Raw genomic sequence first — 14,471 nt, 5'->3', positions numbered from 1 at the left:
ATTATTTCCAATCTTTTTGTACAGGTCCGAACCTGCGTTACAAATTTTGAAAAAAACATTGAATTTAAAGAATTTTTACAAAACAATTCTGATATGTTGGTTGCTTAAAAAGAACCGTTATACTTATGTAAAATAATGGTTTGAGTTCTTGGAGGACAGTACAAAAAATAATAATAAAAAAAATTTTAAATAAAAAAATAAAACGTAGAAAACACACGGTTTTCTATTCATATATATATTTTATGTGAATATTCTTATTCTGCATTTCATAATGTAATCATCTGTAAGCTTAGATAGAAAAATTTTATAAGAAAATTTTTTCCAGTTATTATTTTGAAAAAAAAAAAAGTAAATTTAAAGAATTCTTACATAACAATTCTGATATGTTGGTTCCTCAAAAAAGAAACGTTATACATATGTAAAATAGTCGTTTGAGTTCTTTGGAGTAGGGTACAAATAAAAATAATTTTTCACTTTTTGAAAAAATTAAAACACGTTGAGATCACATGTTTTTTGATTGATATATTATTTTATATGAATATTCCTATTCTGCATTTCATAATTTAATCATCTGTAAGCTTAGATAAAAAATTTTTATCAAAATTTTATTTCCAATTGTACAGGTCGGAACCTGCATTACAATTTTGAAAAAAATTTGAATTTAAAGAATTTTTACAAAAGAATTCTGATATCTTGGTTACTTAAAAAGAACCGTTATGCATATGTAAAATATTTGTTTGAGTTCTTTGGAGTATGATACAAATAAAAATAACTTTTCACTTTTTGAAAAAATAAAAACACGTAGAAAACACGTTTTTCAATTGATATATATATATATATATATATATATATATATATATATATATATATATATATATATATATATATATATATATATATATATATAATATAATATAATATAATATATATATATATATATATATATATATATATATATATATATATATATATATATATATATATATATATATATATATATTATATGAATACTCCTATTCTGCATTTCATAATGTAAACATCTGTAAGCTTAGATAAAAATTTTTATCAGAAAATTTTATCAAAATTTTTTCAAATTCAAATTAAAATTTTGAAAAAAATTTGAATTTAAAGAATTCTTACATAACAATGATATGTTGGTTACTTAAAAAAGAACCATTATACATATGTAAAATAGTTGTTTGAGTTCTTTGGAGTACAGTACAAATAAAAATAATTTTTCACTTTTGAATAAATTAAAACACAGAAAACACTCATTTTTCCATTGATATATATATATATATATATATATATATATATATATATATATATATATATATATATATATATATATATATATATATATATATATATATATATATATATTTTTTTTTTTTTTTTTTTTTTTTTTTTTTTTTTATGAATATTCCTATTCTGCATTTCATAATGTAATCATCTGTAAGCTTAGATAAAAAATATTTTTATCAGAAAATTTTTTCCAATTTTCTGTACAGACCTGCATTACAAATTTTGAAAAAAATTTGAATTTAACAGACTTTTTTCAGATGTACAATATTTATAGTCTAATATGTCTTTGAGTCTGATTAATGTAAATTCTGGAAAAAGAGGAGTTCTCAACATTTAGATGTTACTTATTTGATAATGGGATTGAGTCGTAAGTGGTGATGATGCAAGCAAAGAGTGTCTTGAGTTTCAGCCTATGTTTGAAAATATTTTGTAGGTATTTAGAAAAGAATACATGCTTGATTTGAATTCTCTGTATTATTATTATACTAAATATTACAGATTAAGAACAAAATGCACTGTTTTTATTAATGAAAATTTGATAAACATCTATTTAATAATATAATGGACAGTGCTTTTACTAAACAAAATTCATTATAATGAATTTCTGTATATTCATGTTCTTTTATCCTTAGTACTCTAAGATTTCCAGATTTGATTTTTGTGTACTTTGTTCCAGACTGGCAAACTTTGGTAGCTTGGAGAAAGCTGTTGAAAATTTTGAGGAAGCTCTAAAGTACAACCCAACCCACAACAATGCTCAGAAGTATATTTGTGAAACACTGGTGGAATTAGGCAAACAGTAAGTTATTGAAAAGAGAAAACAAATTAAAGAGTTATATATACATACAGTCCATTTTCATAACTTTCTTCTGCTACGGTAATATTCAAGAAAATTGGTAGGGCAGAAACTGAAAATGTTTAAATCTTAACTTCCATTTCAGGATATTTTATCCCACGACACTATCGCTCAATCCCTGTAATTTTCTTCCCCAAATATATGGCAAAGCATTACACCCATCAATTACTTAGATGTGTGTTGTTATGCTCATAAATTCTCTGTACTTTGGTCTGCTTTCCACATCACAGTCTGTAGACTCAAAGTGATTATTATTGGGGAAAATGACATTGTAATGGTAGTGAGAAATTATAGTGATTATAGAACACAGATGAGGTAAAATAACTGCTGGTTTTTTGGAAACAAAGCTTAATATCATTCTATTGAATAATCTCATTTGAATATCTAATAAATTGAAACTTTATAGACTTGAAGAGGAGAACAAAATCGAAGAAGCAGAGAAGAATTTCAAGAAATGCTTATCCATCAATCCTAATCATGCAGCAGGCAAGGAAGCTTTAAGGTAAGTCATTAATTCATCCTCACTAGTGAAAGGTTGTTCTCAAAGAAATTAATACAGTGAAATGAGACAAAATCCATGTATAGTTGGGCAAAAAAACACTAGGATAAATGATGTTCAGGATGAAATGGCTCTTGTACTCGTGAATTGTTCACCTTGTCATTAAACCTTGAAAACTTAATTTTGGGTGACTTTTTTGAGGATCAAGGCCAAAGAGGATATAGAGTGTATGTGTGTGTGTGTGTGTGTGTGTGTGTGTGTGTGTGTGTGTGTGTGTGTGTGTGTGTGATTCACCTTCGGTCATCTGCTGGTCACCCAGCCAGTTGTTACCCTACAGAAAGAGCTCAGAGCTCATAGTGACTGATCTTTGGGTAGGACTGAGACCCCTTACACATCACACACTGGGACAGTGAGTTCACAACCCCTTGGGTTATATCCCGTACCTACTTACTGCTAGGTGAACGGGTTACACATTAAGAGGCTTGCCCATTGCCTCGCTGTGCCTGGGATTCAAACCCAGGCCTTCTTGGTTGTGAGCCGTGAGCCGAGTATGCTAACCACTACACTACGCAGTGCGTGTATGTGTGTGTGTGTGTGTGTATATATATATATATATATATATATATATATATATATATATATATATATATATATATATATATATATATATATATATATATATATATATATATATATATACATACATACATATATACATACATACATACATATAAACGGTGGGAGTCATGGAAGTAGGCTTAAGTTAGCCATGTGCCTGCTTCCTTAGCAGATTCAGAAATGTGCCCCCTAAACTATGGGAGTACTCGTAAATGATAGCAGAAAAAAGAGAGCTGAAAACTCCTACATGTTAGAGGGATGTCTTAAGATGGTAACAGAGATGCCAGTGATTATTCACTTGTGGTGGAAGACTGTCACTTATCATCTGCTCCTTTCCTGGCTTTGCATTTTTGTGACAGATCCTCTCTGCATCCATAGTCCATTTGAATAACAATAGTGATACCTCTGACTTATCCATGGAAACTTTGATATGTATACAAATGCTCCATAAGTTTGGTTACAGTGTGAATGATATATATGGAGATACTGGACTGGTTAAACAAAGCATGCAGCATTGGGTTAAGAGTTGCCATGATCCTGACAACAAAATTCCAGTCCAGCTTAAGAAGCCAGGCTCTTCATATAGGTTCTCAAATAAAACATTGTGTTATCAGTGGGCAGTTGAAGACCAAATCAAGTCTGACAGCCTATGAACTGTAAGAAATAAGCCGAGAACTTCTGTATGTCTATGAGGAGAAGCTCAACCTTCCCTCCGGGGTTGCCATGTCAAAGACATGACTGCATGGCTTTTGCTTAAAAGCACAGCATGTGGCCACTTGGCAATATTAGATTCATCCTATGATCTGATGAGAGCAGGTTTACTGTCACTGGCATACCAGCTAGACATGTGAGAAACCCACCTAATTTTCACTCATTTGACCAGCAACTGTAAAATACTCAGAAAATATGATGGTTTTAGGAGCTTTTACTTATTATGGAAGTAATGGATATATTTCCTAGAAAAAGGGTAGTCCATGAACAGAGTAAGTGTGATCATGCTTTTTGTTTAATATGACTTTGATATATCCTGAAAATAAGCCCACACAACTGACTTCTGCTTGCTTCTTTGATGCTCACTGTATTTCTTTACAGTTATAAAAAAAAATTTTATACCAACTGTAGTATCATTAGAAACTAAGGTTGAGGGAGGATTTACCACAGAATTGTACAATGCTAACTCTCAACATAGGCTTGAGCTAGTGTAATTAGTTTCCCTTCAATCAGAATCATTAACCATACTCAATATTTTGATGCACTTATGATAACTTGAAATTTGTGTGAATGCAATGGTATTCAATATTGTGATAATTTTTAATGATAAGTAAGTGTGGTCACTCCCATTTTTTGTGTTTGCAATAATTCTTTATTTGATGTTCATCTTTCTCATGACCTATTCCATACACCATTTCCAGGTCTTCTTTGGTCTTCCCATTGGACTCCTTTCAGTTACATCTTATTTTGATGCTCATCAGAGTAGATGGCCCCCCCACACTCTATACCTCTTTAGCATATTTATCACATCCTCCACTCCACACTTTATCATCTCAATAGAAACTGTCATCCAACATTTCATACCCCATGTATGTATCTCAGCATAATGTAATATTTGGCTTTATTATGTGTTTTTATCTCTTTTGTTGTTGGACATGTCTCAGCACCATATAACATTATAATTTTCACATATCACAGTATTTATTTTCTGTGTTACTCAGTGATATCGTCCTGTTAACCAACAAGGTTGCTACTTCTTTCTGCTTTCTTCATGCAGCTTTGATTAAATGCAGTCAACAAAAACCAAACTTACGTCGCAGCAGCACACGCTACTTGGGGGAGCGTATTTTAATTAAGACCTTGGCAAGCATAAAAAGGGGGTTGGGGTAAATTGACTTATTGGCATCTCAAGTGTATCTATCCTCCTCACACACCCCCAGAGCAACAATGACCAGAATTAATTACCATTGTCAGTATCTATTGTGTCTTTGTTGACTTTTTTTTTTTTTTTTTTTTCTCCATAGGATGAAACACATTTTGTTCTGTTCATGTTGTAGTGTTTGTAGTGATGAGTTTGAAGCAGATAGGTCACAGTGATATCATTCAGTCATAGATCTTCGCATGCCAGGCTTGAATGGTATCAATATAGCAAAACATGTGAATAAGAAAATACAAAATGTGCAAAATCTCATACGAAAATTCATCAAAGGAGGCAGTGAGGAATTATCATTTTACAGCCACAGTGGTGGCACATTGCTTTCCTTCAGTTGACTTGCCATAAGAGTCAGATTAGAGTCCAACTGCCTTTGTAAAGAAGATAGAAGCCAGGGGGTAAGATAGTGGGATGCCATCACTGTCATTGTGAAAAGACTACCTCACTACCTCCTTTCACTTGTCTGTCTCACACTCATCACTACAAACACCACAGCATGATTAGAGCAAAATGTTTTTTCATCCCAAGAACAGAGCTGATCACATGTCACCAAAGACACAATGAACACTGAAACTGGTAACCTACTTAATATTAATCATTGTTACTATGGGTGTGAGTGAGGAGGAGAGATGCACTTAGTATACCAATAACTCAATTTTTCCCAGCCCATATTTTATGCTTGCTAAGAAGCCTTAAGTAAAACATGCTCCCTGAGCATTGTGTGCCACTATGATGCAAGATCAGTGTTTGTTGACAAATTCATAGCACTAAACATAAAGCACCTATATCTTCACATGATTTATCCATATATTTGCAGGAAAATTACACAGAAAAATGAAGACCGCTCAGAGGTTGTTCAAGATGTTCTTCAAGATCTCATAGATATTGAAGAAGAATTCAACAGGTAAGGGTTATGTTAACCATGTGGGTATCTGTACTCTTATATATTAAAAGTTGTACTGAAACTCATATATTAAATTGATTTTTGTGATTGAGCCAGTAGAAAAGAAGAGCTCTGTAGTGATGTAAATAGATGTCAAATTCTGTTTGAGCCATAGGTGAGCAAGCACAGATGACATGATTAGAAATGTTTAGCTCATCCATCTCTTCCCTACCTGACCATTGCTGGAAGTATTGGAATATTTATCTGAGTGAGCTACATTCACTCACACTGAGGAGTATGCCACTAAACTTCATCTCAAGTTTCCTTTCTGACCGTTCTATTGCTGCTGTGGTAGACGGTCACTGTTCTTCTCCTAAATCTATTAACAGTGGTGTTCCTCAGGGTTCTGTCCTGTCACCCACTCTCTTCTTATTATTCATTAATGATCTTCTAAACCAAACTTCTTGTCCTATCCACTCCTACGCTGATGATACCACCCTGCACTTTTCTACATCTTTTCATAGACGTCCAACCCTTCAGGAGGTAAACATATCACGCAGGGAAGCCACAGAACGCCTGACTTCTAATCTTTCTAAAATTTCTGATTGGGGCAGAGCAAACTTGGTATTGTTCAATGCCTCAAAAACTCAATTCCTCCATCTATCAACTCGACACAACCTTCCAGACAACTATCCCCTCTTCTTCAATGACACTCAACTGTCCCCCTCTTCTACACTGAACATCCTTGGTCTGTCCTTTACTTATAATCTGAACTGGAAACTTCACATCTCGTCTCTAGCTAAAACAGCTTCTATGAAGTTAGGTGTTCTGAGACGTCTCCGCCAGTTTTTCTCACCCCCCCAGCTGCTAACTCTGTACAAGGGCCTTATCCATCCATGTATAGAGTATGCTTCACATGTCAGGGGGGTTCCACTCATACTGCTCTTCTAGACAGGGTGGAATCAAAAGCTTTTCGTCTCATCAACTCCTCTCTTCTAACTGACTGTCTTCAGCCTCTCTCTCACCACCACAATGTTGCATATCTAGCTGTCTTCTACTGCTATTTTCATGCTAACTGCTCTTCTGATCTTGCTAACTGCATGCCTCCCCTCCTTCTGTGGCCTCACTGCACAAGATTTTCTTCTTTCTCTCACCCCTATTCTGTCCACCTCTCTAACGCAAGAGTTAACCAGTATTCTCAATCATTCATCCCTTTCTCTGGTAAACTCTGGAACTCCCTGCCTGCTTCTGTATTTCCACCTTCCTATGACTTGAATTCCTTCAAGAGGGAGGTTTCAAGACACTTATCCACCAATTTTTGACCACTGCTTTGACCCTTTTATGGGACTGGCATTTCAGTGGGCATTTTTTTATTAGATTTTTGTTGCCCTTGGCCAGTGTTCCTACATAAAAAAATAAATAAATAAATAAAATAAGTTCAAAATGAGACAAATATGTTGGAAAGATCTTTGAGAAAGACCAAACAAAAGGCATATAGATATATGTCTCCCTTTTGTGTTAAAGATTTTATTATTGGTCTTGAACTTTACATATGGTGGGCCACCCACAGTTCATTTCTTAATATGTTAGTGTGCTTTTTTAGTAAAAGACTGGAAAAATTATTCAGATGAAAGTAAATATTTTAGCAGTTTTTTTTATTTTTGCATACAGTTTCATGGTGTAAATTATTCCAGAAAATTAATTCAATTTTCATGTGCATCATGTAAGTACAATATTAGAGTAACCAAGGATAGTATAAAGTTTAATTTTAACAAATGACATTTAATTTTATGCAGCAGAAAACGTCATCGAACATCATCTACATCCAAGAGTAGTCCAGCGGCAAAGAGGGAAGCACGTGGATCAGAGATCAAAGAACCTGCTCCAGCCCCAGAGCCATCAACTCGATCCAGGTCACGCAGCAAGTCTCTTTCTCCTTTATCTAAAAAGCTGCAAATGCAGGAGGGGAAGTGGCTACCTCCAACCACCATCAACACCACTTCATCGTTTATGGGTCCCAATTTGGCTGTTCCTCCTCCCACTGTTGATTTGGCTGTTCCTCCTCCAACTCTTGATGCAAACTACAATTACCCTCCCCCTGGATGGCCTCCCACCACCATGGTCACTGCTCCACCTGTGACAACTATGTATCCACCTCCAACAGCCTACACAATGCTGCCTCAAGGTTTGATTTACACAGTATTTGTCATTCATTCAAAGATATTGGAAAGTTGCTATGCAAGTGGCAAGTTGAAAGGAATTTATTTTACCATTGAATGTGATAGACTAGAATCTTAAGATAGCCAAACCTGTTAGATTCCTTTTCAGATGTATAAGGGATACAAATGATAAGAACAAAATACCGAAAACTTTCATGTCATGTACAGTGAAGCTTTAGCAGACATTGGAACTTTTAATTTGGGTTAAAAATGAGAGAGCAGCAAGGGCTTCTCCGCATGTCATGAAAATATCTGAAAACACATGGATGTTATCATTTAAAAAATGTAATCTGTGTACCTCTTTCATAGTTCATTTTCCTTCCTTTGACTAATATAAAATACCTTCTGGTTTTTTTTTTAGGTTTATGCCTCTACCCTACATGATTATCATGATAATGATTCCATGATATTTTATCTGCAGTAAGATATATGTTTTTTGCAGGACCAGCTGTTTCAAGTTCAACCTACAGTAGTCGAGAGGATGAAGAATACAAGGCTCGTGTTGATCAGTTTCTTAAAAACTTAGAGGAAGATAGGTAGGTGATGGTTATTTCACACCTGGATCCATCATGTAGTCTCATAATGTTCACTAGGTAACTCATTAAAGAAAACCATAATTTCATTTCCTTTTGCAGTCATGATGCTCAAATGTTTCTGTGGATGGAAGAATAAACAAAAATATTATGTTGAATATTATGATGGTTTTGACAAGAAGAGCAATTGGTGAAGATATTTGAAGGTATAAGATTAAAAGGAACATCAGAAATGGCATTGATGTATGGTGTGAAGAAAGCATTAGATGCAAGAAGCATGCTTGTAGTACAAGGAAAAGTGGTTGCACAGAATGGAACTGAATGAAGAGCAGTTGTGAATGTGTAAATGAGACACAGCTTTAAGGATATGAGAGGTTCATTCACATCTGGTTGACTCAGCTAATGGTATCATATGCAGGAAAAAAGGGCTGGATCTATTTTGGTGTAACAGAGATTATCCAGTTCTGTTATCAGACCCTGATGCTGAGAGATCCAGATAGGCTATGCAAATAATCTTCACACAGTGTGATCAGCAAAGATTGATCCTCTTCCCCTGAAAGGTCTTTGGACTGAGATGCATCTTTTAATTTAGTTGTAGAGAATGTTTGTAGTTGTGAGAGTGTATGTAAGTTTGTGTTTATGTGTGTGGTGCCCTGTTTCAGCTTCTTTCCCTTTACAGGGACTTCAGTGGGTTAAAGACACATAGGGTTTTAAGACATGATGTAAGCATTAAGAATATAGTGTACATGTAAGTACAGGGTGTGTCTGAGTAACAAGGTAACAAGTTACGAGTATTTGGAGGTACTAGTACTCTACTTGCAAAATTAAATTGTGCTTGGTGCCATTCCCTTTGCCAACCATAAGTTCAAATTTGGCACTGTGCACTACATTTGTCAAGTACACCATGGTCCTAAGAGTCTTTGTTATGAAACGTTTCATAGGGAGGAAATATAGCGCATGTCAAATTCATGCGGCTGCTAGGATTGGGTTGATCCTGTCTTAGTGCAGCTAATGACAGATGCTCCCATTGGGAAGATGACTACCCAACAACAGCATCCCCCAAGGAAGGTATTATCTATTCAAGAGGGATATTCTGAATGTTCCTAGTGATGCTGAACTCATCAGAATGACTTTTGAGTATATATACATGCTCCTTATACAATTAAATAGGAAAGAGGGACTGTGTTTCTGTCCAAAAAGCATTGTAGGATCAGGAGCATCTGGGTGGGGAGAGAGCTGAGGAAGTGAAAAAATCCAACCTCCAACACAGTCATGTAGGAAGTGTAGAATGAGTTATTTTTTCTTAGTTTTCATAATTGAATATAAATTTCTGGATATTGATCTTGTGTTCAGTTTCTGTTTCTCATGTATCTGCTGTGTCTCACTTTTAGTGAGTTACAGTATTACTAAATACTACTAGTCTTACGTTCTGAAGAAATTATCCTATTTTGAATGTTTTCCTTGCATTTTATTTTTCACCATTGTAAAACATTGTTTACACAGAGATGCTTCAACGGGATCACATTTAATGTAATATTTCAAGGATTGGATCACTATTTTATGCACTGTACCTTTTCCCCAAACACATACAAACAGGAAATACCTATAAAATATATAAAGTTATATAAAAGAACATTTTAAACTTTGTCTTTTAGTACTTCTAGATAAGTAAGCACTGCATAAGTTATGATACACATCCATCTTAGCTATGGCACATCTCATATCTTTATGAAGCATATGGGCCCAGTCCCTTGTATCTCTTCTAGTGGTAGGACAAGGTCTATTGTGGTATTACTTTGTAGATTTTTTTTTTTTTTAGGGTATCGAAAATTTGTTATAACTAGTTGCAAGCAAAATGAGTTACAAACAGCCCTCAAAAAAATATTTCCATTGCAACTCAAACACCCTGTATGGTGTGAATGAGACTTTAGATAACTAAGAATGAAGTTGCCCAGAATTATTTCAGACTTGTGCATAGAGTCTGCTAGAGATTGCAGAACAAGTTGCCAGTAGGTGAACAAGGTTGGCATGCAATTGTTTTCATAATCTGTTAGAATGATGATGATAAAAAATTTCTGTGAAGTACTTCAAATATGTAAGATTAGGAATGGAATAGAGATGTAATGTTTAGAAATTTTTTGATAATTTTATAAAGTGTTTTGAATTATAATGCCATAAAAAGTGAATTGAGCAGCTGTTTCAAATTTGTAGCTATGCATGGGTGTCTGGTGTCATCAGGCTTTTTTTTTCCTCTCTCGCTCTCTTCAAATAACAAGTAGGTTTCCTATTACTTAATATTAAGTTTTTGGTATATTAAATTGAAGATATTACATTTTCAATGAGTGAGCAGTACCTTGTAGGTTTTGAGTTACTTGCATTTTTCACTCAAGTATTGGTATGGTGTAATATTAATATGTTTTTACTTGTACTAATTTATCTCTTGTTCAGATCTGTTGAAAAAAAGGATCGTTCTAAGAAGAAACATAGCCGTGGAAGAGAACCCAGAAGTCAAAAAAAACATAAAGGTGAGAGTTACTGGCTTTTATCTTGCACTTAAGAATGTTTGCAGTTTAACTTTGTATTTTAAGAATTTGCTTTTAATTATAGATTCACACAAAAAGAGGAATCGAAGCATCAGCTCTAGCAGTGTTAGTAGAAGCAGCAGTTACAGCAGCAGGAGCAGCAGCTCCAGCAGCAACACCAGCAGCAGCAGTACAAGTAGCAGCAGCAGTCATAGCTCCAGTGGAAGTCCAGTGGATACTAAGAAAAAGAAACACAGAAAACATAAGAAGCAAAAGAAACCCAGTAAGAAGGAGAAGAAAAAGCCTGAAAAGCATGTCAAAAAAGAGACTGTGAAAGAAAAACCCAAAAGCAATGTTCCTCCTGTCTCATCAGTGTAAGTATCAGAAAAGTATCTAATGTGCTATTGTAGTATTTGGTGTAAATGATGAAAAACTGCTTGGTCATCATGTTTGCCTTATCCAAAATATACAACAAACAGACCTCACTTAAGAGAAATGTTGGAATTTTTACTATATGATTATTACATTTTTGGCAAGTATATAATATAAAGAATGACCTAGCAACAACATTCATATTCCTTCATAAGTAGTTAAGACTACTGTCATTTTTGTTTATGCATGTTGTATATTTTGTTTAATATATATATATATATATATATATATATATATATATATATATATATATATATATATATATATATATATATATATATATATATATATATATAATAATTTTATGAAGGTAAGTTTCTTGATAACAATTGTTTTCATTTAGATTCATGATAATATCCATATATTTTTAAATAGTGATCCAGTTGTGCATAGTCTAATAATAGGTCAATTCCTTTCAGCACTAGAATATGGAATTGAGATTCTAACCAGAATACATAAGGAAGAGCAACTACATAACTATGCCATTTTAATGGATGGAGGTCCTTGTAAAATATTATCATTTACTAAGGACAAGTTGGGCATCTACCTCAACTGCTAATTGGACATATGAATTTGCTGAACATATTCTTAATATATGTTAACTACCTTAATGTGAAAAGTATATGTAAATCCTATGTGAATTTTAATTCCTTCACAGCATCCTGGTGAGGTTATCTTACAAATGCATTTATGGAAAATTACATGTTATTCCAGTTACAATGTTTGATGTCAAAGATCCTTTACATGAGTATTTTTATTGTGTTAGTAGGATTTCAAAGAAAATCTTGTTTATATTGTATTCAGCTCTCAACCTTTGTGTGGAGGTCCACACATCTGTAGCTGTGTGTTTCCATTCTTACTTTTCCATTCTTTTCAGTGCCAACTGTTTTCTGTGAAGCCAAAATAAAAATGTCTTTAATGTAAAACTATGTTCTGTAGTAATGAGTGTCAGTAAGAGGTTTCCTGCAAAACCAGAGATGCTGAGGAAGGTATGTTGTTGATGGTATGTTAAGAAATATGTAATTGCCTTTTCTTGAACATTCAAAAATATTTTCTTTAGCAGTGAATTCTTGTCACATTTCATTCCTTCTTCTGCTGTTATGATTATTGAAAGTTGTTCAGTCTGTTTTTAGGACATCTTTCCATTGACTTTAATATTGTTTATGAGATTTCTGTAATGATTATCTTGTTGTCTTGTTTTATTTTTATTGTAATTTTAATTTGAGAATCAATTTGCAGAGAAGATGATCCTATCCCAGGTCTGGAGAGTTTAAATGAAAAGCTTACAGCTTATTACAAGAAAGTAGAAGAGAGTCAAAGGGAACAGCCTGTTAGGTAAGTCTTAATTTTGGGAAACACGTTACTTTTTTAAATATTGTTAAAGATTTTCTGTATGCTTTATTGTATTCTTTTGCTTTGTTTTTGTTTATATATAGAAAATTTGCATACTTTGATATTGAGACTCGTTAGTGTAAATTATTAAGTGACCAAGGAAAAGTTGTTTACTCTAAAGAATTGTCCACCATCAGCACAGTAGTGTTTCCTGTTGAAAGTGCCAAAGGCAACATTAGTGTTGTTTAACTTTGTTTCATAGTGAAGAAGTATTTCAATCATTGCTATGGACTGTAATTCTCTCCAATAATGAATATAATAACTTGTTTTGGGTTTAAAATATCCTCAAGCAATTTTTCATTTTTTTTTTTTTTTTTAGAAAGAAGAGGCCAGAAGAAAAAGAGGTTTTAGTAAAAGAAAGGTAAGTACTATGTTCTTTAAGACCATGAACTGCCTAGCAAAGAAAGGAAAGAGAATAGTAAGTGTAAATGTGGAAATGTTATGATGCTTAAGCGTAAGTAGTTGGATAGTTTTATAGAAGAGGTGGATCTATCTGTTAGGCAGGTCGTAATAATGAGGCTATTTCACTGGGGAATGGTCCAGAGACAGATGGGATTATATTATTACTAAGGAAAATTAATGGAAAATGTGTCTGAACTCAAAAAAAAAAAGATAAAATCAAGAATTTTACTTATTAAACTGTGTAGGATTTTTTTTCTTCATTACTAATTTGTGTGTGTGCGTCAGTGGCGGACACCTTCACAAGAAGTTCCATAAATGGTAACTTGTGTTATAACATTTGCATGCAGGTCTCTCTCTCTCTCTCTCTCTCTCTCTCTCTCTCTCTCTCTCTCTCTCTCTCTCTCTCTCTCTCTCTCTCTCTCTCTCTCTCTCTCTCTCTCTCTCTCTCTCTCTCTCTCTCTCTCTCTCCATATTATTGTGGATTGCCATAGTGTCAAATTCTGTTGAAAATTTGCAGCATGGTGTTGTGGAATTAATTAATAGCCACAATTTATCATTTGACAATCAGTGTTGCCACTGCATTGGTAATACTGTACATTGTTTATATTCCTTTTCCTCCCAATATCTCCTTCCATACCTTCATCTTTCCACCTCTTTACTTACCTTCCCATTATTCTACAGCAAGACATTTGAATATGAAGCTACAATATGATTTTTCATGCATTACATCCAATAGCATGGCTTAACCAGCAAGCTTTATGTCAGTGTAAGTGAATGCATGCCAGACAGTAATTCACTTCACGGCTCCCAACCCCACAGCCCATAAGTGCACCATCTGTCATGGAGCCTGTCATTTCTAATATCTTTAATTGTTGGATTGGTTTAT

The 14,471-nt window shown here is 33.8% G+C and overlaps 1 protein-coding gene across 5 annotated transcripts in view; it reads left to right on the top strand.

Annotated features, from left to right (window-relative positions):
• LOC135095108 (tetratricopeptide repeat protein 14-like) overlaps positions 1-14,471 on the top strand; it is a 48,993-nt gene that overhangs the window by 21,058 nt on the left and 13,464 nt on the right. For 4 of the 5 annotated variants that reach the window (XM_063995989.1, XM_063995956.1, XM_063995885.1 and 1 more), the window contains exons 9-17: positions 1,982-2,104; positions 2,568-2,663; positions 6,020-6,106; positions 7,882-8,270; positions 8,747-8,840; positions 11,286-11,362; positions 11,445-11,733; positions 13,031-13,126; positions 13,503-13,544. In XM_063995989.1, the coding sequence (XP_063852059.1) occupies positions 1,982-2,104; positions 2,568-2,663; positions 6,020-6,106; positions 7,882-8,270; positions 8,747-8,840; positions 11,286-11,362; positions 11,445-11,733; positions 13,031-13,126; positions 13,503-13,544 (1,293 nt within the window). The remainder of the gene's footprint in view (positions 1-1,981; positions 2,105-2,567; positions 2,664-6,019; positions 6,107-7,881; positions 8,271-8,746; positions 8,841-11,285; positions 11,363-11,444; positions 11,734-13,030; positions 13,127-13,502; positions 13,545-14,471) is intronic. The other variant, XM_063996030.1, reaches the window with a different exon arrangement.

The sequence above is a fragment of the Scylla paramamosain genome, chromosome 1 (assembly GCF_035594125.1).
Source record: "Scylla paramamosain isolate STU-SP2022 chromosome 1, ASM3559412v1, whole genome shotgun sequence".
In the NCBI taxonomy this organism is placed as follows: Eukaryota; Metazoa; Arthropoda; class Malacostraca; order Decapoda; family Portunidae; genus Scylla; species Scylla paramamosain.
The sequence above is the reverse complement of the archived record's forward strand: the minus strand, read 5'-3'. Positions and strand labels throughout refer to the sequence as shown.